Source organism: Lacerta agilis, chromosome 6 (genome assembly GCF_009819535.1).
Source record: "Lacerta agilis isolate rLacAgi1 chromosome 6, rLacAgi1.pri, whole genome shotgun sequence".
NCBI lineage: Eukaryota > Metazoa > Chordata > Lepidosauria > Squamata > Lacertidae > Lacerta > Lacerta agilis.
In genome coordinates this window covers 76,687,025-76,713,944 of record NC_046317.1, presented here as the reverse complement: position 1 = coordinate 76,713,944, position 26,920 = coordinate 76,687,025, and the positions used below count along the sequence as shown (strand labels likewise).

At 49.1% G+C, this 26,920-nt stretch overlaps 1 protein-coding gene and 1 long non-coding RNA gene across 2 annotated transcripts in view; one reads left to right on the top strand and one right to left on the bottom strand.

Moving 5' to 3' along the window:
• The window catches only part of LOC117048991 (opsin-5-like), a 60,455-nt gene extending 53,546 nt beyond the window's left edge, over positions 1-6,909 (top strand). Inside the window, exons 5-6 of the mRNA XM_033153520.1 lie at positions 2,681-3,009; positions 6,107-6,909. Of these exons, the coding sequence (XP_033009411.1) occupies positions 2,681-3,009; positions 6,107-6,694 (917 nt within the window). The 3' untranslated portion in view covers positions 6,695-6,909. The remainder of the gene's footprint in view (positions 1-2,680; positions 3,010-6,106) is intronic.
• A 5,280-nt stretch (positions 6,910-12,189) lies between these two features.
• On the bottom strand, positions 12,190-18,599 carry LOC117048992. Its single transcript, XR_004426901.1, has 3 exons — positions 18,516-18,599; positions 12,368-12,423; positions 12,190-12,277 (listed from the first exon to the last, which is right to left on the bottom strand). It is a non-coding gene; the product is annotated as an uncharacterized LOC117048992 (long non-coding RNA).
• Positions 18,600-26,920: the final 8,321 nt, after the last annotated feature.

The following is a 26,920-nucleotide window of genomic DNA, read 5'->3' as shown; positions in this document are numbered from 1 at the left end:
AGAGAGGGGAAGCATTTAAAAATGGAATCCCCACCCCAACCCATAGTCATAACTAGTACATTCCATTCTTTCCCCCACCTCAAGGAATTTTGCCACCTTCTTCCCATCTGTTCAACAGTTTATTTATTCCATTTTCGCAACTTTCCCATAACAGTTATGTTCCATGTTATATTCTTCTGGGACTGTAATGGAATAATACAGTGCAAGTTTTAAACTGTCTTCCCCCCACCCCCAAGTTATTATTATTAATTGATTTTATTAGGTTTTCCAATTACAAAAATCACATCATATAATTATAAATATCAAATAATCCAAATAGTCCAAATAAGTCCAAATAAATTGCCAAATTATTAATTTTTATGTATGACTTCCCTTGCTTCAGACAATTAGGATTTTGATCAGCTTCATAATTCCATTGCTTTCCGTAATCCGATGTCATCCATCTCCTTTCTGATGTTATCCGTCGTTCTTTCTGCTTTTCTTTCACGCCACTGAGTGCTTTCACAAGTGAGATAAAACAACCGAAAAAGTATCATGACTGTGTGGATTCTATGTCCGTACATTTTTCACCCCCCTGGCACGGTGCCTCTCCATTCTAAATCCAAAAGTCTCATCTCGCCAGTCGCCATCTTAACTTGACTTCGATGAATTCCATATTATTTGAAATTTTAATTGTATTATTACTGACGTGTTTGCCATCCTGAGCTCCTTGGAAGAAGGTGTGGCAAATAAATCCAACAAAAAATAATAAATAAGCGTGGGAGTGGCCACACTCAATCTTGGCCACACCCATCAGAGTCACACAGCCCATGGAGTATTGGCCAAGGGTGGCCTTGGGTCAAGAAAGTTTAGCCACTGCTGTTCTGCAGGCTGACCTGAACCTCTGCCTAGAGCCTGTGCTTGTACAGCCTTATGTGTAGGGTTACTGCCCTCCCACATTGCAATGGCTTCCTCCCATGTTATAACCACAGGTACTATTTTATGGTCCAACAATGAACAGCTTGGAGGAAGTCGAGTTTGATTGATTTGCCCTTCCTACTTGCAACAATTTGCAAGAACCTTCAAATGACTTCTGAAGCTCACAGGTCTCAACCACTTATGTGTAATACACAAAGTTGCTCTTTAAAAGTTACCCTATTGTTAGCCAGGGAAATAAAAGCGCTGGACCTTAATCTATCGTTGGCTGAGCACCTTCAAGGTCTTCTTTCTCCCTTGTTCTAGATAATGAAACCAGCGGCCTTCTTTTGTGACATTCGCTCAACTAAATCAAACTTCTGTAGGGCATATACTTTGTTTTCTCCCCCCCCCCCACCTAAGATCGAGGATAGCCAAACCTCCAACAATTGCAGGAAGAGCCATAGCAGAGTGTTAGACTAGAGGATATGCTTTGCATGCCAAAAATCCCAGGTTCAATCCATGGCTCCTCCACGTAGGACTGGAAAAGACTCCAGATGACAGCCACTGCTGGTCAGTGTAGATGTGGGACACCTGTTGCCCTCCAGATATTTGGATTTGATATCCCACTTTATCACTACCCGAAGGAGTCTCAAAGCGGCTAACATTCTCCCTTCCCTTCCTCCCCCACAACAAACACTTTGTGAGGTGAGTGGGGCTGAGAGACTTCAAAGGTCACCCAGCAGCTGTATGTGGAGGAGCAGGGAATCAAATCCGGTTCCCCAGATGACGAGTCTACCGCTCTTAACCACTGCACCACACTGGCATGGATTGGTTGGATGCAGAGGAATGGTGGAAGGAACCAGCTGGGGGTTGATAGAAGGATGACAATGAGTGGTCAAAGGATGACAATGAGTGGTCAGAGGATGAAGAGGGAGAAGACTGGGAGGAAGCAAAGTAGGAAGCTGAAGAGGTAACAGGGCTTAGTGAGCAGGGAGATTCTGTGGCAAAGGGAAGTCCAGAATCAGGAGAGGAGAGAGGCCAAGAGGCAGAGATAAGTCAGGCTGGTGAAGAAGCCAGGGTGTTCCCCTCCTGCTGCGACAAGCTCCCCTCCCCTCTGGTCTCCCAGAACCAGGAGAGGGATGAAGTGGGAGGAACAAAGGCAGGCATGCAGGCACAGTCTCAGATTGCTTGGGGAAAACCCTGGAGAGGAGGAGACTTAGGCAGCTGTTGGAAGGCAGGGACTTTTAGTCGCCACCCAGTAAACCAGTTCTGGCACAAGAGGCTTAATGACAGCTGGTTTTCCATCCATATTTTAGATGGCTAGCTCCATTTGCACTGACCTTGCTTCTGAATTCCAGGCCCCATCTGTACTAAACATTTAAATCAGTGCTGTGCCACTTTAAACAGTCACAGATCCTTGGGAACTGTGGTTTGTTAAGGTTGCTTAACAAATGTCGTTAGGAGGATCTTAATCACTTCGCTGAGTGACAGTTCCCAGAATGGCTTAACAACCAGTCGGCTCCTGGAACTGTCGCTCTGAGAGGGGAGCAGGAGTTTCTTAACAACTCTCTGTTCCCTCAGCAAACTACAAGTCCCAGGGTTATTTGGGGGAAGCCCTGGCTGTTTGAAGTGGTATGGTGCTGCTTCAAATGTACAGTGCAGATGGGGCCCCCCACATTATCTCAGCAGGATCATTTTTGAAAGAAAGAAAGAAACCCTCCTCTCGGGGAAAGTTCCAAGCAGACAGGCTCTCACTTTCCGTCTCTTTTGTTTGTCCTTATAGGCAATAAGTTCTCTCCCGCATGTGCTGGGGCACTGCTATCCTGCGTCTGGGTTTACGCCCTCATCTTTGCAGTGGCCCCTCTGGCCAACTGGGGCAGCTATGGGCCAGAGCCCTACGGGACGGCTTGCTGCATCAAGTGGAAAGTGTCCACCAGAGAAACAAAGTTCTACATCGGGGCCCTCTTTGTCTTCTGCTACATCATCCCTTGCCTCCTGATCCTCATCTCTTACTCCCTCATCCTGTGGACTGTGAAAGTGTCCCGAAGAGCCGTCAGGCAGCATATGTCCTCGCGGACCAAAGCCAACAGCGTCCACACTCTGATCGTTAAGGTAAGAGATTGGGAACAAAGGCATAGGTGTGTGCATTATTGTTATAACCATCACCATGTGTAAGTGTGACCTTAAGCTTCCCCCCTGAAGTCTTAAAACTCCCTCATGCAGGGGTCGCCAGTGTGACGCCAGCCAGCACCTCCTGCAGTGCCTCTGAGTGGTCTCAGTAAATACCATGTCAAAAATCCACAGGGCATGAGAAACTGCTTTCTCTTTCCAATCAGTGCCTGTTTCTTTTTCTCTCTTTTTTTTGAAATTATTTTCATTTGATTTTACAAATACAAAGTTATAAAAATCCAAATATATATCCATATACAGAGATTACTCCGAATCTCACGACTCCCCCCCCCCCTCCACAGGGTCCCATTTTGAACATTTACAACTGCATGTTCTTCCATACTCTAACTTTTATATCAATCCATATTGTCCATGGTATTTGTTACACTACAAGTGGAATCAAAATCCTGCCAATGTTTCCATCTGCTTACAGCAGTCTCCTAAATAACTTATAAAAATTTTCCCATTCTTTTATAAAGTTTTTGTCCTCTTGGTTCCTGAGTTTTCCAGTCAGTTTTGCGAAGCTGGTGGACCTTGCTGAAATGGGAGTCAGTGCCTGTTTCATACCCACCAACAACTCGAGTGCCAAAACCAGGACGCACATCTTCCCGTCTGAGCTCCTGCACGAGTCATGTGACCTGTGCAAGATCACAGACCTGAAAAGATGTGCTTTTTCAGGGCTGTGCTCACAAAAAATGCACATTTTGGGGAGCTCCGTGAGATTGTGGCCTCGAAAAAAAAAACGCTTTTTTCCAGGTGAAATTGCACAAGATTTTGGCACCCAAAATAGCCGCCTTGCTCTCGTGTGAGAAAATGGAATGTCCCCCTTTATTGTGGGACACTTGTGTGTTATGTTGTTTGTGCTGGCTCAGGCTACATTCACACCAAACATTTTAAAACACCGGCTTCTCACAAGAAATTCTGGGAGCTGCAGTTTGTTGAGGGTGCTGAGAGTTGCTAGGAGAACCCTGTTCTCCGCAGAGAAATGCAATCCCCAGAGTGGTTTAACAATCAAGAATTGTAGCTTTTAGTTGGAGTCCACCCTGTGGCTTTCCAGATCATCTTGAACTTCAGGTCATCCCTGACCATGTGCTGAGCTGGCTGGGGCTGATGGGAATTGAAGTCCAACAACTGGAGGTGCTCCAGTGTCACCATAAACTTCCATATGGGCACATGTGTGGGGTAATGTTCAAGGGCAGCCATTTGCTTGGTTCTAAATAGTGCATCTATCTGATTTTCATGGCATCCTCACCACAAGTAGAAATGCAGCCATTGGTCCTTACTTGTGCCGACAATTTGTTCTTTCAGAACCCCTTGGGGACAAAGTATAATGAATCTCCAGCACAGAGTTGTTGTTTTTTTCAAAAACAAAAAGAGAGTTTCACCCACACATATTTCCTGTATGCCATATGGTGGCGGGTGGGGGAGCAGGGAAGTGATACATGCTCTGGAGTGAGCAAAAGTAAAATATAACCGAGCTCTTCTATCACACCAGGATGATTTGCTCACTCATGTTGCACGGCTGTCTGTCACGACTTGACAACTTAATTTAACTGTGCATACACCTTACCCTACTGATTTGCAAGCGTTTTGTCATCGGTAGATTAAGGGCTGCTTATCTGAAAAAGAAGAGGAGCTCCAGGGCTTGTTTGTAATCCAGCCGAGTGCACTAACCAATTCACAGGTTCAGTTAATTAACTCATTAATTACAGACTAATGCAATTAATACACACATGCACAGAATATTATTTGCAGCCGCAATGTATAGCTTTTCATAAGAGGTGGGAGAGGTCGGTTTGCTGGCTTGCTCCTTCTCTTCTGCAGGCAGCTGGTGCTGTTTGATGGTATCCTGCTTCTAAGGTGAGATAATTAAAAAGCAAACTAGTTTATCATACACACGGAAGGGTCGTAGCTCAGAGTTGGAGCATCTGCTATGCATGCAGATGTTCAATCCCTGGCTTCTCCAGGCAGGGCTGGGAATGTCCCTTGCCTAAAACCCTGGAGAGACCCTGCCGGTCAGTGTAGACAATACTGAGCTCCATGGATCAATGGCCTGACTCAGTAAAAAGGCAACTTCCTATGTTCCTATTGGACTCACTGGGTTGCTGGGTTCAAGGAGTTGATTTTCAAAATTATGTCCTTTCCTCTGGAAAGATCATGTTCATGGATTGCTCACACTGCATGGAGGTGACACTTAAAAAGGGAGGAACCATGACTCCCCTCCTTCATCGTGCTGATACTTGCACAATTCCCTTCCATGATATGGACTGCAGCAGATTAATCTCGTACCAGCACCTCCTTGGGCATATTACCTACCTAAAAACTGGATTAATCTGCATCCTTTCCCTGGGGGAAACGGGGGGATGCAGTTCTGTGAGGAAGTTGTGACCGTTCTGTGAGGAAGTGCTGAGAACTCTCGGCACTCTCATCAAATCACAGTTCCTTGAATTCTTCACGGAAGCTGGGAAAATCCCATTCCTAGTATAAAACTAAGCGCTCATCCGCACAGGAGTTTAATATGGATTTGAAGCTGCTTGTGTCTCAAGGTTTGTTGTCGTTGCATCCACATTATGTCCTCATCTAAGCAGGAGCCTGCACCCCCTCCTCTCTGCTTAAATTTTAGTTTTCCCAATCTGCAAATAAGCCTTTGTCTGTCTGGACATTATTTGCCCTCACAATGTGTTCCTTGGTGGGCTGCTTGCTCTGTATTTTGCGGAGCTGGGTGAAATACGTTTTTGTTTGTTTGTTTTAAATGGCTTTGTGTCTAATGTAAGTTTGGAGTGCAGTTTCTCTCAGTGTGTTGTGCGCTGCAGAGCTTTGTACTGATTCATCGCAATATTTGCAGATCTTATGGTAACTCCTTACCAATATGCCATGGGACTCCACATGCAGAGCCAGATTAATACATACGCTGCAAATGATGTATGAGCATACCGGAGTCAAATTCGACAGTGGATGAGTCATGGAGTCTTGGCATGGGGCGAAAGTGCCTGCAGGCTGTTCTACCATTTTTTAATTGGTTGTCCTCTCTCTCTTCCAGCTTAGTGTTTCTGTGTGCATTGGATTTCTTGCCGCTTGGACCCCCTACGCTATTGTTGCCATGTGGTCAGCATTTGGCGATGCCAGCCAGGTGCCAGTCCTGGCCTTTGCCCTCTCTGCTGTGTTTGCCAAGTCTTCGGCAACCTACAACCCTCTGGTTTATCTGTTCTTCAAGCCCAACTTCCAGAAGTTCCTTTCCAAGGACCTGTCCCTGTTGCAAGCTGTCTGTGCCGTCTTCTGCTGCAGCCGGCCGAGGGTTATCACCCTCCAGTCCTTCCACACCCGAGATGGCCGGGCTTCCATGAAGTTCTCCACCGCTTTTACCGACCACCGTGGATCCTGCAGGAACTGCACGGACACTTTTGAATGTTTCAGTAACTATCCCCGGTGCTACAGGCTCACGCCGAAGTCGGACACGACCGCCAAGGCCAAGCCGCTGGCGATCCTGGCGGACGGAACAACTTGCCGGCCAAGTCTGAAGAGAACCGTGCAGGTCATGGTGCTCGTGACAAGGAAGAAGACCGGGATGGGGACAAGAAATGTGGCTGGGGATGTTCTGCCTTCAAATATTGTCAGAGATCTTATGTGAGTGAGGGTTCGAAGGCAGGGGGAGCCCCCTTTCTGCCTAGACCAATCAGGAATGTTTGGTTGCCATTTCAAAATCCATTTTTTCTCCATATGTATAGTTGCTTCCAAAGTGTGCTTTGCAGGCTAGGAGATACTGCAAATCTTACACCAGCATTCCTCGCCCCTCTCAGAATTCCCCTCCTTTGTTTCTTTAAACAGCTGCAATTTTGTGCCAACAATTTTGCACCTGTTTTGTTTTTGTTTTGTTTTTTAAGAAAAAAAGATCAATAATGCAGAGCCAAAAAAATAATAATAATCCTGCCTCTTCATAGGTTCCATTTGGCATTTGAGATGTCACAGTGCCACTACAGGCAACTCCCCACTTGTGCAAGATGTCCTTGCGCAGAACTGCACACAGCATCTCTTCGGACTCTGGGGAGGGTTTCCTCGTTAGGCAGAGGCACAATGGGGCTTTTGTTGAGGCTGCTCAGATGACCTCACACATCAGCTGTTAGCTGGGGAGGCTGAGCAGCCTCAACAAAGCCCTGCTGTCCCTCTGGCTCCTGTGGAGACCCTCCCCGGAGCCTGAAGAGGACATCTTTGAGCTCTCGGGAGGGTCTCCTCAGAAGCCGCAAGGACTCTCCAGGGGGCTCCCCACGACACATATTTCACTTATGCACACGGGCCCCCGGAACATAACCCCTGCATAAGTGGGGAGTCACCTGTATTGATGTGAGGCATAAATTTAAGTTTCGGTTCCACACCTGTGCAGTCTGCAGCATGCTACAGTTCACTTGCACAGCTAACATTCAGATCCATCCAAGCGGTTGCTATTGGAGGCAGGTACAATTAACCACTCGCATAATTAGACTGTAAAAGATTAATCCGATCGAGCTGCGTCAGCTATAGCTCAAATGCAGAGGATCAGATCATCAGAGGTGTGCAAGGCCCATGCCATCAGAATGGCAGGCAGGTGCAACGGCTCGTACAGTCATGTTGTTCATGTCTACAGTGGTGTCACTGTTAGGTTCTCCTCTGCACCACAATTCTCCTTTGAAAAGTTCATCCTGATCCAGCTGCAGGTGCAGACACAGCCTGTACTCATCTAATTCCCTACAACAGGGAACCCTACATCCAACCTGAGGCCCTTCAGATGTTTTGGACTACAACTCCCATCACCCCCTGCTGGCACAGGGGGTGATGGGAGTTGTGGTCCAAAACATCTGAAGGGCCTGTAGTTGATGGAAGACTGTCCTGCAGCATCTTTCTCTCCCTCTCCCTCTGTTGTTACACACATTTTCATGGTTAATTTTTTAAAGAAACAAAAAGCTGAAGGAACACAACTCTCTCAAAAGGCATTAGGGTGGGAAGCTAAGAAACCTGAGGTGCTATTCCAACCAACTTCTCACCCTGACTTCTGTGGTCTCCATTTAGTTGTGGAAACACACAGTGAAGGTGCTTCATTTCCCTCACTTGTATCTGAGGGAGAATGACGATATACCTCTACCTCACAGGAGAGGCTTGTTTAGTAGATGAAGCAACCTCATGTTTACAGTGCTTTGTACACGACAGCATTCAGTATTGCTTCATCTGATTTTTCCGAGGCCATCAATACTGTAGAACACAACAACCGCTTGTGGCCCAGAAATAAAGGCTCGTTCTACATGGAAGAATTATGACCAATGGATATAGTCCACGCCAAAACAAGGCATAAGAAGATACTGGGCTCCAAGGACACAGCATCCTTTCTGGCCAGACTGTAGTCTGGGTTTCACGACGAGCTCGCCCAGCATTTTTGTCGTCGTTTTAACAATAAAAGAAGGCAGGACATTCCGAACAACTGAGGGGCCGGGGGTGAGAAAAATCGTTTTCAATGACAAGGCCGTTTGCCCACCCCCCCTCAGTGAGTCAATGAGAGTAATCCCGTCCATTTCAGTCTGGCACAAATGAACAAACCTAACCTCAAAGAAAAACCATCACAGCTATCAAACTAGCTCGGACTCTTTTGGAAGCGGTCGTTGTGGCAAGAGACAAAGGCAAGAGACTGCTAACAACCTAGAACGTTCTCTCTGGCCAGCGCACGGCGATGCCCTGCTCCTCAGACTCCATCCAGTGAAAAGGTACAGTTGGGCCAACAGAGATACAGTATTGAGAATCAGATTCTTTTTTACAAAAAAAAAAAGCAGAGCAGCTCTTTCAAAAACAACATTGTGCTTTAAATAAGAGGGTGCACACAAGAAGAGTTGCAAACCCCAACAGGTACCCCTTCCCTTCCTTTGACAGGGGAAAAAGATGGGCTGCATGGTTGTTCCACATCTGCAGTGTGGATTAGCACAAACCCATGAAAATTAGTTACAGGTAGGTAGCCGTGTTGGTCTGCCATAGTAAAAAAAATAAAAAATAAAAATCCTTCCAGTAGCACCTTAGAGACCAACTAAGTTTGTTCTTGGTATGAGCTTTCGCATTCAGTCAATTTCACAGGAAGCAGCAGCTTTAAGCCAATTCAGGCTATTTATCTGTTTGGCCACCCAAACTGGCAGCAGGTCTCTGAAGTAGAGGTTGAGGAGCCCTTGAGGTATTGATGGACTACAATTCCCATAATCCTCAGACCCTGGTGAAGCTGGCTGGGCTGATGGGAGTTGAACTGCGGGGCGGCATTAGGAGGACCACAGGTTCCGCATCCCAACCCTTGTGCTAGTGTTTCAGATGGAAGTCTTTCCCTTCACCTGCTGCCAGATCCTTTGAAATGGAGATGCCAGGGAGTCAACCTAGACCTTTCTGCATGCAAACCATGCATTCTGCTGTGGCCCCTATGATTTGGTTTTGACCTCTGAGTTGACAGTGGGAAAGGTCAGAGTACGTCTGGGATAAGACGATGCTTTCAACCCAGCTCAAGAACAGTCCATGGACCCAAGCTTCTGCCCCAAACCCAGTGCCCATGACCCTTCCCCAAAACATTATTGCAAACTCAAATTTGGTGGGTTGTATTTTTTTCCCCTTTTGCTACTCCGCCCCCAATTACCATGGTTGTAATAAGCCTCCTCTGCAGTTTTTGCACATCTCATTTCATCCTCGCCATCTCAAGATTGCTTTGCAGTCAGCAATCCATCACATGTCCTGACATCTTTGCTGCAAGGTGGGTGGGCTTATTATCCTTCCCCCATTTTGGGAAGGTGGGTGAGCAGAGTTTGCACAGGGAGATCCAGCAGTTTGCTCAGCATCTCTGCAAATAAGTCTGGGGCAGAGATTGGGGGGGGGGGGCGAAGGAAGCCAGAGCCTTCCAGGGGTCATTAGCCTGGGCTCGCCTCTCTGCCTCCCACCAGCACCAGCACCCCGATGGCGAATGAGATGCTCGTTGCCACTGTGTGTCCTATCAATTGTCTGGTATCATTAGCAGCTGTGCTGCTCCACACATGCAGCTTATCTGAGAGCCCTGGAGGGGGAATAAAGCACTTAACGAAAGAAGCTGGGAAACAGTTTTGCTCCGTAGTGAGCCATAAGAGCAGAGTCTCTCCCACAGCCTAGGCAGCTGCCATCCCACTTTACTCTATATTCTTTGCACAGGGTAGGATAAATTACCTGTCTTTCTGTATTCTATAATCTGATTCTCATCTCCTTCTGCTGGATTCCTTCTCTCGAGATACAGTCATTGCTATTCTCCATGTGAACTCCTGTAGAAGAAGAAGAAGAAGAAGGAATGTTGGAACTGTACCTTTTTTCGTGTAGACCACCAGACAAGAATTTGGGAGGCAGGCTGTCAGGGAGATACTTAGGCGATAAGCCCACAGTTTTGTCTCTCCAAAAGTCCCCTCTATTCCAGACAGGCTGGAGGAAAGACCTTGCTAATCGACCACTTCTACGAAGCTAGGAAAAACAAAAGGATAAACCAGAGCACCAGAGACAATGCAACACGCAAAAAGATTTGTGTCCAGACACCGCCAGAGAAGCCAGACGGGCTGCCAACTTGGAATGTCATGGCAAAAGTTATCAAGCTGCCTTTTGCTCCATCAGACCTTGGTTAGTCTACCAAGCCCAGCACTTGTCCACATCAACTGGCGGCAGCTCTTAAAGGTCTCGGGCGGGGATCATTCTCAGCCCTGTTGCAACCTGAGATCCTTTTAAACCAGAGACACCAGGGATCGAATCTGGGACTTTCTGCATGCATAGCATGTTCTCTCCCACTGAACAACTGCCCTTCAAAAACACACACACAACAACAACAACAACAACAACAACAACAACAACAACAACAACCTGCCCTTGCTTCCACTTGATTACGTTCATTGTGCTTATGCGGTGTTGAGTAAGGCTAAGAAGAGGAAATTGATATTTCTTTTTTTTTAAAAGAAAAAGAAAAACAAACTATGCAGTGGGAGTCAGTCCAGGCCAAGAGAGAGAGAGAAACCCCAGACAATATCTGAAGTGCTTTCCTCTTGTTTAACTGGGGCACAGAGCAAGAGATCTGTAAGCACGTCACTGTTGGCAAGTAATCTCCTCTGCTTCATTGAAGCATTTCTCTACACAGGGGAGATAATGTCAAAAGAATAGCTACATCCAAGGAAGACAAATGAAGGGATACAAAGGGGAAAAACAAAACAAAACCACAAACCAGTGGCTTTCGCTATTGGGAACACGTCTACGAGACACATGAGACACACGTCAACCTAAGATGATCAGGATAGGAACCTCCTCTCTTGCCCTTTGTAGCAGAGGGGCACAGTTTGGAGCAACACCGCTCCTGTGGTTCCTCAATCTTGTCAAAGTTTCAAAGCAAGGCCAGCTGAGGGCCAGCCATTTGTGCAATATATTATTGGGCATTTGCTAGCCGTTTCAGTTCTTAGCTAGGTTAATATGCCATTGCACCCTCTTTGCAAAGCAAATATTTATGCAAATACGCAACTAGCTTATGCAAAAAAAAAAAAGGAGGGAAAGGAACACCCACAGAGTGATAACATTGGTGAAGTATCAAATGGACTAACAGGAAACATTTCCTGTTCGGGCCCTGTAAAAGAAACCGGGGTGAGCTGTCATCTGGTTGGCACCCGAGACAGGAAGTGGACACAGTCTTTCTTCCATGATACCACATAGGCAGTATAAATGCAATGGAGATTCCTTCTCTTAACTCCCTGCCTGCCTATTGTTGGGTCGTGATTGGGGCTGAGTGTGATTGCAACCTAAGGGTTGACTGGGGCCTGCATGCATGTGGTTAAAATAAGACCAGTGGCTGGGGTTGCCGACTGTTCAGCCAGCCACTCTGCTCCATGCACTGCAACGGGAACGGCAAGTGACATAAGGCTTATCTTCCATGCTGCGGATAAACTCATCTGCCGAATTCTGCTGCAGACCAAACTTGCTATTGGGGCAGACCACTGGGCAATTTTTTTCGCTAGATCAGTTGGCAACCCCAGTTCAAAAGTAACCTGGATATGCTTGCTCCGTGCAGCCCATCCAGTAATCGTCCAAGTAGAACGTGCTGCTCAGCCACCCCCGGATGAAAGTATTGGATGAAAGAACAAAAACTTTACCTAGCTTTGATTGCTTGATATTTCCCCCTTCTGAGCTGTTCTTCCCATGGTATTTCTCGCGTGCTTTAGTCTCATTTAGGCTGAAAGAGGAAGACCAATATCGCAGACACTTCACGTATTCGTGCTGGCAAATTCATCGAATCCCGAGTTGCCATTTAGATGCTTTGTACCTGAAATTCCCTCGTGCCGTTTCCATTGGGTAAAGTGTTCTTCCTCGCTTGCTGTCCTTAAAAAGAAAAAAAAACCTAGCATGTAGCGTTGCTCTGAGTTGTCAGACAGTTTGCTGCACTTCACTGCAGGAGCACTGACACTCCTGCAGCGTTTGCAAAGCGACTGCTGCACGTGTTTCATGTACCAGCCCGTCGCTCAGAGGCTTGTAAAGCACTTTGGGATCCATCGAGATGGAAGGAGCTTCCTTTATATGTATACTTGTTACCCTTAATGCCGAGAAAATGCTGGTTGTAGCTGTAGCAAGCATGGCAAAGCATGAGTCATGCAAAACGTGGCAGATGCCTTGGTCCACTGGTGGTCTCAGCAAAGCTGCTGTTGTAAACTAGCATGTTGTCTATGATGTGAGTGGGAACAACAAACAAGAAACAGGATGGGACATCTGATCTGTCCCGGATTTCCAGGACTACAATGCGAAAGGATGCGCCCAGATTTTGTGACAACAGGCTCATAGCCAGCATGAGCACATGCAAATAAGCAAGCAAGCCCAGATGATTCTGCAAAGTTGCATGCACACCGACAACTTTACTACCATAATGTGTCTTATTGGGGTCCACAGAATAATCTGTGCAGACTAATTAGCCACTAGCTTGAGGACACTGTGGAATAGAGTCCTGGCACAAAGAAAGCTAGCCCTCTGCTGTAGCGCCTCTGCATTAGAGTTGCCACCTAAATAGCCTGAAGCATGGAAATATGTCAGGCTATAGAAGGGTCACCAAAGAAGACAGCAACCTTCTTGTGCAACCCAGAATTTTCCCTTGTGGCTTTAAATCCACTGCTGATTCAGGCAATCAGGAAGCCTTGATGTTTCTCATCCACTGGTCTCCTGATTCTTTTGTGTAGCCCTCTCTTTTGTCTGCTGAAGCAAGTAGGGCACTAGGAGGACAGAAGCAGGGCAAGCAGGGCAGGAGAAAAAATAGACAAAAATATAGGGCAAAGTGAATGTGAGAAGTCACTACTGTGCCGTGCCCTGATTTAGCGGGAGATTTAAAGGTCCATGGGCAATGACTGACTTGTGACCCAGTAACTCAGTGGGTGGTGCTACAGCATCTTTCTGCCTTCAGGTGCTTCTGTGAGGTTTACCCACGATGCAGTCCATGAGGGCTGCTTCCTAATCACAGGGCAGGAAATTTGTGGCTAGACAGAGAAGGTAACAAGATGTGAGACCCCAGATTATGGTTTGCTCGTGACCCGTCTATTCTGTAACCTGGTGCTGGGTCCATGTGAACAAGTTTTAAGCGCACACGCAAATCTTTGCACAACTGGAACCTTAAACATCTAGCCAGGCAGCCTGTGTATTTTAAAACACAGATCTCCACTAACAGCTGGCCAGGTTAGATGAGATGTTCTGGGCTTCAGACCTTATTGGTGCTATGCAGAACTCTTGAGATCAGGGTAGCTAGCAAACAAACTCGAACAACTTCCAACTGTTTGCGAGCCTATCTTTTTTACACCCTTTAAAAGCTGGAAATCCTACCCAAAACCTGAATCCCTCACTCCAGACTGACCACCCAGTGGCCACCACTGAACTACCAAGGGCTACAGCTGTGGATTCCACAGCACCACCCATCCCTGCCACATGGAAACAAAATAAACCACACCACCAACCCAAACCCTCTATTTCTCTGCTTAAGAACTTGATTGTTGTGCAGAAATTGTACTTCCCTGCCCTCCCTCCTCCCCCAAAAAATAAATTTGCTCGTGCAAAACCACTAAGCACTGGTTCAATTAAGTGTGAGTTCTGTTGCTCGCTGCGCTCCACCTTCTGCCGAACTAATAGAACTGCAAATGCAAGTCCCTCCGGGGCATGAGAATATGGAAAGGTTTCAATCTCCTTGGTTAATGACACCGTATCAAGGAGAGGGGAGGACAGCTCATTTGTCAGTGGTACAGGGGACCAATACTGTGCTTTTAAGTTGGCAGACAAATCTGCCTTCTCCAAAAATTACTGCCTCCATCCCCAATACGGGCCAAATTCTCATTCCAGCTGAACTGTGACTATTTTTCAGCCTCTCGGGCTTCTGAATACTAATGGAGAGGGGAGGGAAGCGGTTTGGACGAGGGTTGTCAACTTTTTAACATGCCACCATCCCTGTGCCTTTAGCAGCTGCCTGAAACACAAAGCTGTTTACACATTACTAGCTTAAAGCACAGCTGGGTTGTTCTCTGTCTCAATTTGGACTGAAGCTGGTTGGGGGTGCAACCAGAAGCAGGAGTGCATTGGATGTGGAGTAAATGGGAACGTGTACACAGCCACTAGCAGGAGATAATGTTTCTTCCCGAACTGTAAAAAGTTGCACAGATTTCTGCACATCAAGGTGGTGTTAAATAGTGCAAGAGCAGACCAAAGAGCTTTTTTTCTAATCAGTTGGCAACCCTGCTATGATCAAGTCAGCTAGCAAAAAGTTTACCCTGAGCTGCAGCAGGTGGGGAAGGAATGGGAAAGAGAAGTTGCTTCTCCCTTGTAGGGGAGATGCTAATGATAAGTTATTACACAAACACTTCAGAACAACATATTCACAGTATTCCTGCATGCTCAAAAGTAGAGTCCTATTTTAGCAACACCTGAAATCAAGGATGCCTACAAACAGAGCACCCTACTGCTTATTTGTGTTTTACCATTCCTTAGGGCTTTAAAGGTCAGCACCAACACTTTGAATTGTGCTCGGAAACGTACTGGGAGCCAATTTAGATCTCTCAGGACCGGTGTTATGTGGTCCCAGCGGCCACTCCCAGTCACCAGTCTAGCTGCCGCATTCTGGATTAATTGCAGTTTCCAGGTCACCTTCAAAGGTAGCCCCACGTACAGTGCATTGCAATAGTCCAAGCGGGAGATAACCAGAGCATGCACCACTCCGGCGAGACAGTCTGCGAGCACGGAGGGTCCCAGCCTGCATACCAGATGGAGCTGATAGACAGCTGCCCTGGACAAAGAATTTACCTGCACCTCCATGGACAGCTGTGAGTCCAAAATGACTCCCAGGCTGCGCACCTGGTCATTCAGGGGCACAGTTATGCCATTCAGGACCAGGGAGTCCACCACACCTGCCCGCCTCCTGTCCCCCCAAAACAGTACTTCTGCCTTGTCAGGATTCAACCTCAAACTGTTAGCCGCCATCCATCCTCCAACCACCTCCAGGCACTCACACAGGACCTTCACCGCCTTCACTGGTTCTGATTTGAAAGAGAGGTAGAGCTGGGTATCATCCGCATACTGATGAACTCCCAGCCCAAACCCCCTGATGATCTCTCCCAGCGGCTGCATGTAGATATTAAAAAGCATGGGGGAGAGGACAGAACCCTGAGGCACCCCACAAGTGAGAGACCAGGGGTCTGAACACTCATCCCCCACCACCACTTTCTGAAAACGGCCCAGGAGGAAGGAGCGGAACCACTGTGTAACAGTGCCCCCAGCTCCCAAGCCCTCTAGACGGTCCAGAAGGATGTTATGGTCAATGGTGTCAAAGGCCGCTGAGAGATCCAGCAGAACTAGGAAACAGCTCTCACCTTTGTCCCTAGCCCGCCGGAGATCATCGACCAGTGTGACCAAGGCAGGTGAAGCTCAGCAGTAGGACTTAAGACATCTCAGTCTGCATATCCTGGGACAATGTCTTCTCCTCAAGTAACCAAGGTGAAACTAGAACACCAAGCCATGAGATGCGGGATACTTCTGCACACTGCAAGATTGCCCCCAGATCACATTTTCATATTGGGTTAGGATGGTCAGATGCAAAGCAAGACAGTATAATGATTTGGGATCCAAATGGTCATTTCCTTAAGAGGTTTGCATTTTTTAAAGTACCGAAGCAAAGCTTGCAAACGAGTAAAAATAAAATACAATAATAAAACTAGAAAAAACATATTAAAAACAGATTTAACAATGTAATCGTGCTGGTACTGCCCAAATGGCCAGGAAAACAATAATGTAGTTGCCAGAAAACCAAAATGTGAGCCTCCCTAAGGAGAACATGCCATAAACTAGTCAACAGAATAGTGTGGTGTAAGTCTATGTCTCTGAATTATCAGCCTTGCCACTACATATAGGGCCAATATATGTAGTTGTGCAGATGAGGGGATATCATTAGGCCTGCTATTTTGCACCCCTGCAAGAATCCCATGAGTTTCTGAGCCATCAGCAGACAATGCTTCCACACTCAGCTTCCCCTGCCCGCCGTGTGATCAAGAGGACTGGAAACTTGGCCATGTGTGTTTATTTTAAAAAAAACCCTCAGTTACCCTCTTAGGGCACCATGTTGCTTTTTCAGTTTCACAGTTCTTCCCCCCACCCCCATCCCCAGTTGTTCACATCTCTGCAAGCTAATGGTTTGGATGGGGGGACCCTATGTTGAGATTCCTGCACTGCAGGCGGTTGCACCAGGGTTCAGCAAACATTTTCATCAGGGGGCCAGTCCACTGTCCCTCAGACCTTGTGCGGGGGCCAGACTATATTTTGAAGGGGGGGGGGAATGAACGAATTCCTATGCCCCACAAATAACCCAGAGATGCATTTTAAATAAAGGACACATTCTACTCATGTAAAAACACGCTGAATCCCGGACCATCCGCGGGCCAGATTGAGAAGGCGATTGGGCCGCATCCAGCCCCCGGGCCTTAGTTTGCCTACCCATGAACTAGATGGTGCTTGGGGTTCCTTCCAACTCTACAATTCTGTGATTGCTGTGAGGTTTATTTTTGTTTGTGTGCACACCAGAGGAAGCTGACAGTGCTGGGGTGTCTTTAACCTATGCAAAGGTGGTTCACACCTTTGCTAGAATTAGGAATGGCTCAGTACAGACATTGATTGGAGAGAGGCTGCTTTGAGAAACAACACATCAAACAGTAGCATTCCATAACAAAGTACAAGGTACATATGCATTTTTAGATAAGTGCACAGTAAATAAGAGAGCAGCACAGGGTTTGACTGCATGTACCCATCTCTCTGGGAGCAGTTTGATTCTGCAGCACTTAGGAAATCCCTATACTTAGCTAATGCTGATTTCTGCACCATCAGATCTCAGCAAAAGGCACAGGAGCAGTGTTTTGTTGTTGCTTCCGGCCGGTTGGCAACCCTGCTCACCCTTACATACCCATTCGAGGAGGAAGAGACATTCCTGGCAACAGATTGCCCTGCTTGGCAAATGACTGCCTGAGCCGCAGCGCCCTTTTCAGAGCGATAATAAGATTTCCTCGGCTGCAGTGAAGTGAGAGTTTGGCAACGGCAGCCACTCCATCGTGTTGCCTGCGTGTCAAAACGGTTGTGCAAATCAGCCCCCGTGGCCGCCTGGGACCCTCGCTCTGTCGCAGGCACTAAAAGCTCATCACATAACACGCAGAGCCGTGCATCTCCTCTGCCATCTCTGTCGGCTCCCTGAACAGCAGCCAGCTCGGGTCTGTGGGCCCTTCTGCAGCTGCTGGGCCATTGTAATTACCCCCGGTCAATGAGCCTTGCTAAAATGAACCCGCTTGAATACCAGGCAAGGGAGCAAACTCCTGAGCTGACAACTCCTGTTTGCTTTTGGGCAAGGCGCAAGCAGTTTTGCCGCTTTCTCCGGAATCAGCAAGCAGAACAGGCCATCTGCTCTGACAGACCTTAATAGGAGATCATCAGCGTCTCTCCTGCCCCTGGAGCCTCTGCGTACACTTGGCAGGGCTTTGGACGGCTTCAACGCACGTCCCTTTCCCAAACGCTGGGAAGGAGACAGAGAAAGAGCCAGTCCACGATCCTGAATCAAGAAGGGGGAAAGCCCCCAAATTACCTGCCCACTTATCTGTGCTGAAAGTGAGGGCTCTGGGCTAGTACTTTTCCTAGTGGTTACACAGACCTAGGGGATTTCAGCTTCTCTCTGTACCTACCTTCTCCTCCTCCTTCTCCCTTCTTGAGTGACAAGGAGAAGGGGACGACAGAGGAGTGACAAGGAGAAGGGGACGACAGAGGATGAGATGGTTGGACAGTGTTCTCGAAGCTACTAACATGAGTTTGGCCAAACTGCGAGAGGCAGTGAAGGATAGGCGTGCCTGGCGTGCTCTGGTCCATGGGGTCACGAAGAGTCGGACACGACTGAACGACTGAACAACAACAACTGTACCTACCTGGCAAGCAACACCGGCCAGATCCCCCTCATTTCTGCAACTATTAAAAGGTGCAAGATGCAGCCCCAGCCTCCTTTCCATCTGGCCAGCATAGCTGTCAATTTCTCCCTTATTTTAAGGGAAATTCCATTATGCCAAATAGGCTTCCCATGAGAAAAGGTAAAACTTGACAGCTATGCTGGCCAGCCTAATAAATCAAAGGCCTAGTAGTTCGGAAACCAGAGTCAAGTTGCCAGCTTTGCCTTCCTCTGGCTTTCCCTCCAGCAGCAGTTTGAGCTGCAATAATTAGCAGGTGATTACATTTAGCAGGTGAGCATATTTAGCTCCAAGCAAGTAAACGTTCGCTTGCTTATCTCTGTATTATCGCCAACCCTCTCCTAAAAGTTGTGGCAGGTATATTCTTTCTTGCCAGTTGGTTACCTCAGCAATGGGGTTGCCAACATGTCCCGCTGTACAGAGGTCAGTCCTCTGTTTGAGGGGTCTAGACATGGAAGACCGGGGCCCAAATCCCCAGCCAGACACTGCGTTCATTGGGCGATGGCCAGTCAAGGCCTCTCGGCCTACCTTACCTCACAGTAGGGTTGCCACTCATCCCTAGTAAAACAGGATCGCCCCATTTTTGGACAAAAGTGTCCTGTTTGGACTTCAAACGGGATGCCTTTTCTCCTGTATTCGAGTTTGGCCAACCCAAAATGGCGGTTGTGTTGCTGTTGGTGCAGCTGACCAGGAGCCCGGCCCAGCATGAGTGACAATAGAGAGAAGGGGGAAGGAGCGGTCTCCCTTCTCCCTCCTTTGCCTCCTCCTTCCTTCCCTCTTGCTGATGCTCCTCCTCAACTGCCACCCTTTGGTCTAGCAAGGTGCAGGTCCACTGCTGCTTGGCCCCCTCCACCACCCGACCTGCCCCCCCCCCGCTTGAGTGTCTCACGACGGTGAGAGGCTGGAGCTGCGGCTGAAGTCTTCTGTGGGAGCCATCTACCCATGGCCCCTGCCTGTCAAGGGAAAGAGCGGGGCCATGCCAGGGTGGTAAGGGAGGCAGGAAGCTGAATGCGGGGAGGATTTGATGTCACGAGTGTGTGTGTGCCCCCCAATCCCCATCCCCTGACCTGTCCTGTACTTTGCCCTACCAAACATCACACCCCTACCTCACAGGGATGTTGTGAGGATAAAATGGGGAACCGCTTACACCACTTGGAGTTCTTTGGAGGAAAGGTTGACTAGGTAAAGGACCTCTGGATGGTTAAGTCCAGGCGATTATGGGGTTGTGGCACTCATCTCGGTTTCAGGCCGAGGGAGCCGGTATTTGTCCACAGAAGCTTTCTGGGACATGTGGCCAGCATGACTAAACCGCTTCTGGAGCAACGGAAACATTGTGACGGAAACCAGAGCACACGGAAACACCATTTACCTTTCTGCCGCACCGGTACCTATTTATCTACTTGCACCGCCGTGCTTTCGATCTGCTAGGTTGGCAGGAGCTGAGGCAGAACAATGGGAGCTCACCCCATTGTGGGGATTAGAACCGCCAACCTTCCAGTCGGCAAGTCCAAAAGACTCAGTGGTTTAGACCACAGCGCCACCCGCGTCGCTAAAGGTAGACTACAAATGTGATAATAACATAAATAAGACGGGGAGCGAGAGCCTTGAATCTGCTTGTCAGTAGGGATAACCTAGACAGCAGGCAGACCTGTCACAGAGTCTTCCCCCAATATGATAAGGTTGTAATCGCAGTAAATATTTCTCAATTTGCATCTACACCGATGAATTGGAATATGCACATTTTATGCAGAGCTCTGTGTTGTCCTCTTTTTTGTGAGGCCTTATTGCTATATGCCATGGGGTGTGGGGAGCAGGCAAGAGGTTAGCTCAGTGGGAACTGGTGCCTGTTGGAATGGGTGAGTCAGAAGGCGGAAGAGCCAACAGGAGGCAGAGCCAGCTTACTCTCGTTGAGCCCCATCCTCCTTCCTGCAGGTGTATGTGGGAATGGACCCAATGTACACAACAGTCGGAGGTGCAAGAGACATAAAAAATGCTGAAAAGTTGGCCAGCCCGGATTATTTGGTTTGAGATTAGTTTTTAAAAAGCCACTCCTTAGTTCTGTTCTCGCTGCCAGTAACCAGGATTACAATAAACACTCCGGACTTTATAAGGGAAACTCCAAGATCATTTGTCACAGATCCATTTTCACTTATCATATTTCAGCTCACCCTCCATTCATAGATTGAACCCTGAATTATCGAAGAATTTTGAAAGATACTCGGAGTCCAGTGTGATTTTCATGCTCTTTATTCAGCTCATAGTAGTGAGGAATCCAGTTCCCCCAAAATGTTTGCTTTATATACACTATTTACACAATGGGCCCCACGTGATTGGCTAATTCCGGGATACTCCTGTATGCCAATCGGAATGCGGATTCACTTCCACCTGGAGCTGGATTGGGTGGCTCCTGCAGACCAATCAGACTGCTGCAATCTCAATCCTATTGTTCTGGGACCAGTCAGACTGCTGCAATCTCAATCCTATTGTTCTGGGACCAGTCAGACTGCTGCAATCTCAATCCTATTGTTCTAGGACCAATCAGCCTGCTGCAGTTTGGATCCTATTCAACTCAGTACATAACACCCCTCCCCTCTAAGTTCCAGTAGTGCCTGGAAGGTTGCATCCATAGTCCTCAAGGTACGCTGGTCGCCTACGTGTGCGTTGCGGCCTAGGCTGTTCCCTGGTCAGGGGTTCTGGTTCTGGCTCGTGTTCCGAGGCTGCTGGTTGTGATGGGGCTGTTTGGTCTGGCGCAACCAGCTCGCTCTGTCGTGGCTCTGGTTCCGGTGCCCTTTCGGCCTCGCGGGTCCTCTCAGTATTTACTGATTCTGCCTCCCCTGCCAGCCCCTCCTGCTCTACGGGTCTCAATGCCCCACTGTTCCCTTGGGACTCCTCTGACCTGTCCTCCTCCTGGTTTTCTCCTGGGAATCGTCGCCGTAGCTGGTCGCAGTGGCGGTGCCAGCATTGCCCCCCCTCTGTTAGCACCTCGTATGACACGGGGCCAGTCACCCTGGTGACTGTGGCGGGTACCCATGCCGGGCCTGCCCCAAAATTCTTTGCATACACTGGATCCTGGGCCACAAAGGTCCGGGGGTTCCTGCCTTCACCCACCACTACCTCATCCTGAGCTCTGTCGGGGTGGAGGCGGTCCAGTCTGATTGCGAGGCGCCGGCCCATTAGTAGTTCCGCGGGGCTCCGGCCAGTCGTTGAGCTAGGGGTGCTGTGCTGTGCTAGAAGGAATGTGGCAAGGCGGTACTCCCAGTCCCCTTGCGTCATGTGGCGTAGGGTGTCCTTGGTGGTCCGCACCATGCGCTCTGCTTGGCCATTGGTGGCAGGGTGGAATGGTGCTGAGCGGATGTGGCGGATGGCATTCTGCGCTGTGAAGGTCTGGAATTCTTCTGACGTAAATGCGGTTCCATTGTCTGAGACGAGAGTGTCAGGGAGTCCATGGGTTGCAAACAGCCTGCGTAGTACCCGGATGGCTGCAGACGTAGAAGTGGATGGTACCAGTGCGACTTCCAGCCATTTGGTGTAGGAGTCCACCACTATGAAGAATGTTTTCCCCTGGAAGGGGCCCGCGAAGTCCATGTGCAGGCATGACCATGGTGCTCGGGCGGACTCCCACGACTGGACTAGGGCCCTTGGGGGATCTGGGCGGGATTCTTGGCAGGCCTGGCAGTGTTTGACCCAGGTCTCTATCTCTCCGTCAATTCCTGGCCACCATACATAACTCCTGGCGAGGGCCTTCATTCTCACTACCCCTGGGTGTGTCTCGTGTAGGGCTATAAGGACCCTTTTGCGAAGGGGCTCAGGAACGACGACCCTGCTTCCCCATAACAGGCACCCCTTGTGGGCCGACAGTTCATGTTTACGGGTTCTGTAGCCAGCAAATTCTGGCCCGGGGCTGCTGCTGGGCCATCCCCTCCACACCCAGTCCAGGACCCGGGAGATGACCCTATCTTTCTTGGAATGGTGTGCAACTTCTTGTGCCTGAATAGGGCGGTCGGGAAGCAGCTCCAGGCTCATAACCTCTTGTGCGGGTGCTGGGTCGGGGCCTGTTTCTGGTAGTGGTAGCCTGCTGAGGGCGTCTGCGTGGCCCATCGCCTTCCCAGGGCGGTGAATCAGTGCATACTGGTAGCCGGCAAGGAAAATTGACCACCTGAGAACGCGAGGAGACAGCACTTGGGGGGTCTGCTTTTCGGGGGCAAACAAGCCAAGCAACGGCTTGTGATCAGTCACCACGGTAAAGGGCCGCCCGTACAAGAAATCATGGAATTTTTTTACTCCCTTCACGATTGCCAGACCTTCCTTGTCGATTTGCGAGTAGTTCCGCTCGGCTGCGGTGAGTGTCTGGGAAAAGTATGCCACTGGCACCTCTCTTCCATCTGGGAGTTGGTGTCCAAGGACAGCGCCGATGCCGTAGGGTGAGGCGTCGCATGCTAGCACCACCGGCAGCCTCTCATCGAAGTGTGCCAAGACAGAGTTTGCGACGAGCAAGTCCTTGACTGCCTGGAATGCGGCCTCCTGGTGCTGGCCCCACACCCAAGGGGCCCGCTTGTCCAGGAGTCTGTGTAGGGGCTCTGCTACTGCTGCCTTATGGGGAAGGAAGGCATGGTAAAAGTTCAATAGCCCCAAGAAGGCCTGAAGTTCAGTCTTGCCCTTGGGCGCTGGGGCATCACAAATGGCCCGTACCTTGTCCCCAGTCGGGTGGACCCCTTCTGCATCCACCATAAATCCCAGAAAGTCCACCTGAGGCACTCCTAGTAGACACTTTTCCCGCTTCACCTTGAGACCCGCCGTCTGGAAATGGTGCAGAACGGTGCGAAGGCGGTCCTCAAACTCCTCTGCTGTGGGCCCGGCAATCAACACATCATCGAAGAAGGGGGTGATGCCAGGAATCCCTTTAAGCAGCGAGTCCATTAGATTCTGGAATATGCCTGGTGCCACGCTGACACCGAATTGCAGCCGCTTTACCTTGAACGCTCCCCTGTGCGTCACAATTGTCTGTGCCTCTGCTGTGGCTTCATCTACTGGCAGCTGTTGATAGGCTTGGGCCAAGTCCAGCTTGCCAAAAAATTTTGACCCAGCCAGGGTGGCGAGGACATGGCTGACCACTGGCACTGGGTATGCGTGGGCCATGAGGGCCTTGTTTATGGTACATTTGTAGTCTGCGCAGATGCGGACCGAACCATTAGGCTTGACGGGTGTGACGATCGGGGTTTCCCAGGTGGCATTAGGCACAGGCTCCAGCACTCCTTGCTCCACGAGCTGGTCCAATTCCTCGTCTATACGGGGTTTCAGGGCGAACGGGACCCGGCGGCCCTTGAGCCTGATAGGTCGTACTGCAGGGTCCAGCTGTAGGGCAATAGGGGGGCCCGTATACTGTCCCAATTTCCCATCGAAAACCGCCGGAAACTCCTTGCATATGGCGTCCACATCCACTTGTAAGCTAGTGCGGTTCACCCCGGTGACGGCTAGCCCCAGTGGTCCAAACCGTGCCAATCCCAGTAAGCTAACGTAGGAGCCCTTGACCACGAGCAAGTCCAGTTGCCGCGTCCGCCCTCGATATTGCACCCTGAAGGTCCCCACCCCCATTGTGGGGACCTTACGTTTCTGGAAGTCCCGGAGGGTGAATGGGGCTGGCCTGAGTTTGGGACCCCCACTAGGGCACAGTTTCCTTAAAGTCCGTGCCGAGATTATGGATAGGGTTGAACCTGTGTCCAGCTCCATGTGGCACGGGGCCCCCTCTATCTGTACCTCTACATAAATTTTCTCTATGTTGGGGTGGGGCAACTGGTATACCTGGTAGTCCGTGGTCTCCGTCGAGTTGCCTTGGTGTGTTGGGCCCCGGGACCTGGGGCTCTTGGGGCGGTCATCTGATGCCTGGCGTCGGATGGGCCGAGCCCGACACACCCGGGCGATGTGGCCTGATTTTCTGCACTGCCTGCACTCGGCATTGCGGAAACGGCAGGTCCTCCTCTCGTGATTCTCCCCGCAGCTTGCGCAGTTCCCTCCTTCTGGTCGAGGCAGCTGTGGTGTGTGCACGGCTTGAGTGCGCTGCTGTACTCTGTGCACCTCCTCCCTGTCTGATCCTGAATCATCGATGAGGTCCTCGTGGTGGACCCTTGGTTGGGACGGCACGCTCGGCCGTGCCTCTTGCATCGACCTCTCGGCGGCTTCTGTTGCTAGGGCCTCCTCCAGAGCGACCTGGAACGTTAGGTCCTTCTTGGCATAGAGGCGTCGTTGCAGCTTCTCGTCCCTCGGGCCACCAACGAGGCGGTCACGCAGCATGTTCTCCAACTCTGAGAAGTTGCAAAACCGAGCGGCTTGGCGGAGGGAGGTCACAAACCCCGTTATGGTTTCCCCAGGGGCTTGCCGCTTTGCATAGAAGGCATTTCGATGAGCCACCACCGAGGGCTGTGGCGAGAAGTGCCCCTTCAGCCGTTCCACTATTGTTTTGTAAGGAACGCTAGCGACATCATCAGGTGCAAGGAGAGCCCGGGCGATTTCGAATGTCTCCTCTCCACAGACGCTGAAGAATATCGCCCTCTTCTTGGCATCGTTGGTGACCCCTTTAGCTTCTAGAAGAAAGGTGAAACGGGTGGCGTATCCTTCCCAGTCTCCTGATGCTGGGTTGAACGGCGAGAAGCTGCTGTCCGTTGCCATCTTGAGTTCCTTGGGACCTGGAGCTGAAGCCTGGATACACGGTGCGAGGCAGCTGTGCGGCAGGTGGCGTTGCTGCGGTGCTGTGTGTGGCAGTCAGCTCAGCGGGATCCCATCCTCGTCGCCAGTGAAAGATACTCGGAGTCCAGTGTGATTTTCATGCTCTTTATTCAGCTCATAGTAGTGAGGAATCCAGTTCCCCCAAAATGTTTGCTTTATATACACTATTTACACAATGGGCCCCACGTGATTGGCTAATTCCGGGATACTCCTGTATGCCAATCCGAATGCGGATTCACTTTCACCTGGAGCTGGATTGGGTGGCTCCTGCAGACCAATCGGACTGCTGCAATCTCAATCCTATTGTTCTGGGACCAGTCAGACTGCTGCAATCTCAATCCTATTGTTCTGGGACCAGTCAGACTGCTGCAATCTCAATCCTATTGTTCTGGGACCAGTCAGACTGCTGCAATCTCAATCCTATTGTTCTAGGACCAATCAGCCTGCTGCAGTTTGGATCCTATTCAACTCAGTACATAACAAATTTTTAAAGGAGCAAAGAGGACAAACCTCCCCCCCCCCTCAATTCAGACATGACTTTTGGTCCAAGTAAATCAATCCAGAGTATTTGCTATTTATATGGAATTAGCCCTGCATTACACTATTTGATTGCCCTTCAGAAGAGAGAGAAGAAGGAGGGATCTGGATGCAGACTTGGGCATCATCCGCGGAGGCTACTCTGTTAGGGCAAGTAGGGCGCTGCCCCACCAACCTTAGTCTGCCCTTTTCCATGCCCCAACTGCCTGCCTTCTTCCTTACAACTGGTCAAGGTATGGTTCTGTCTGTCATTCGTGCTAGTGCCAAATGCTGTCGGTCTCCTTGCCTTTTGCCCTACCAGTCCAGTGGGCACCATCCTCATTTATTATTGTTTGTTAAAATGCTTGTTTTATGCTGCGTGCTGAGCCTGGATCAGTCCAGTAAACAAACAAACCCCTGTGTAGCAAAATGTGAGTCAGCAATATCAAAAGGAACACGATGACCAGAAACAAACACAATACGAAAAACTTTATGAAATGATTCAAAACATCAAAACTAACAAACGGAAGTCTCTGAAAGTCCTTAAATGAATCAAGGTGCCAGATTTTACCTGGCAGAGAACAAGCTATGAAGCTTTGTATGATCAGAAAGTGTCCCATTCTGATGTCCAACTCTGAACAGTGTTTCCGGATATCAACTACTGTTTCATTGAATTCTTCATCAGCGAGTTAGTTCAACACTCGTAGGTAGAAATATATGTAATTTCTTCATTAACTGAACATAAAAATTTCAAACTATGACCTGCACATGCATAACAACAACTTCAAATAGCGTAGAAATTATAAACTGTAATATAAAAAAGTTACTGGTTTTCCCAGTAGTGATGTATGGAAGTGAGAGCTGGACCATAAAGAAGGCTGATCACCGAAGAATTGATGCTTTTGAATTATAGTGCTGGAGGAGACTCTTGAGAGTCCCATGGACTGCAAGAAGATCAAACCTATCCATTCTTAAAGAAATCAGCCCTGAATGCTCACTGGAAGGACAGATCCTGAAGCTGAGGCTCCAATACTTTGGCCACCTCATGAGAAGAGAAGACTCCCTGGAAAAGACCCTGATGCTGGGAAAGATTGAGGGCACAAGGAGAAGGGGACGACAGAGGATGAGATGGT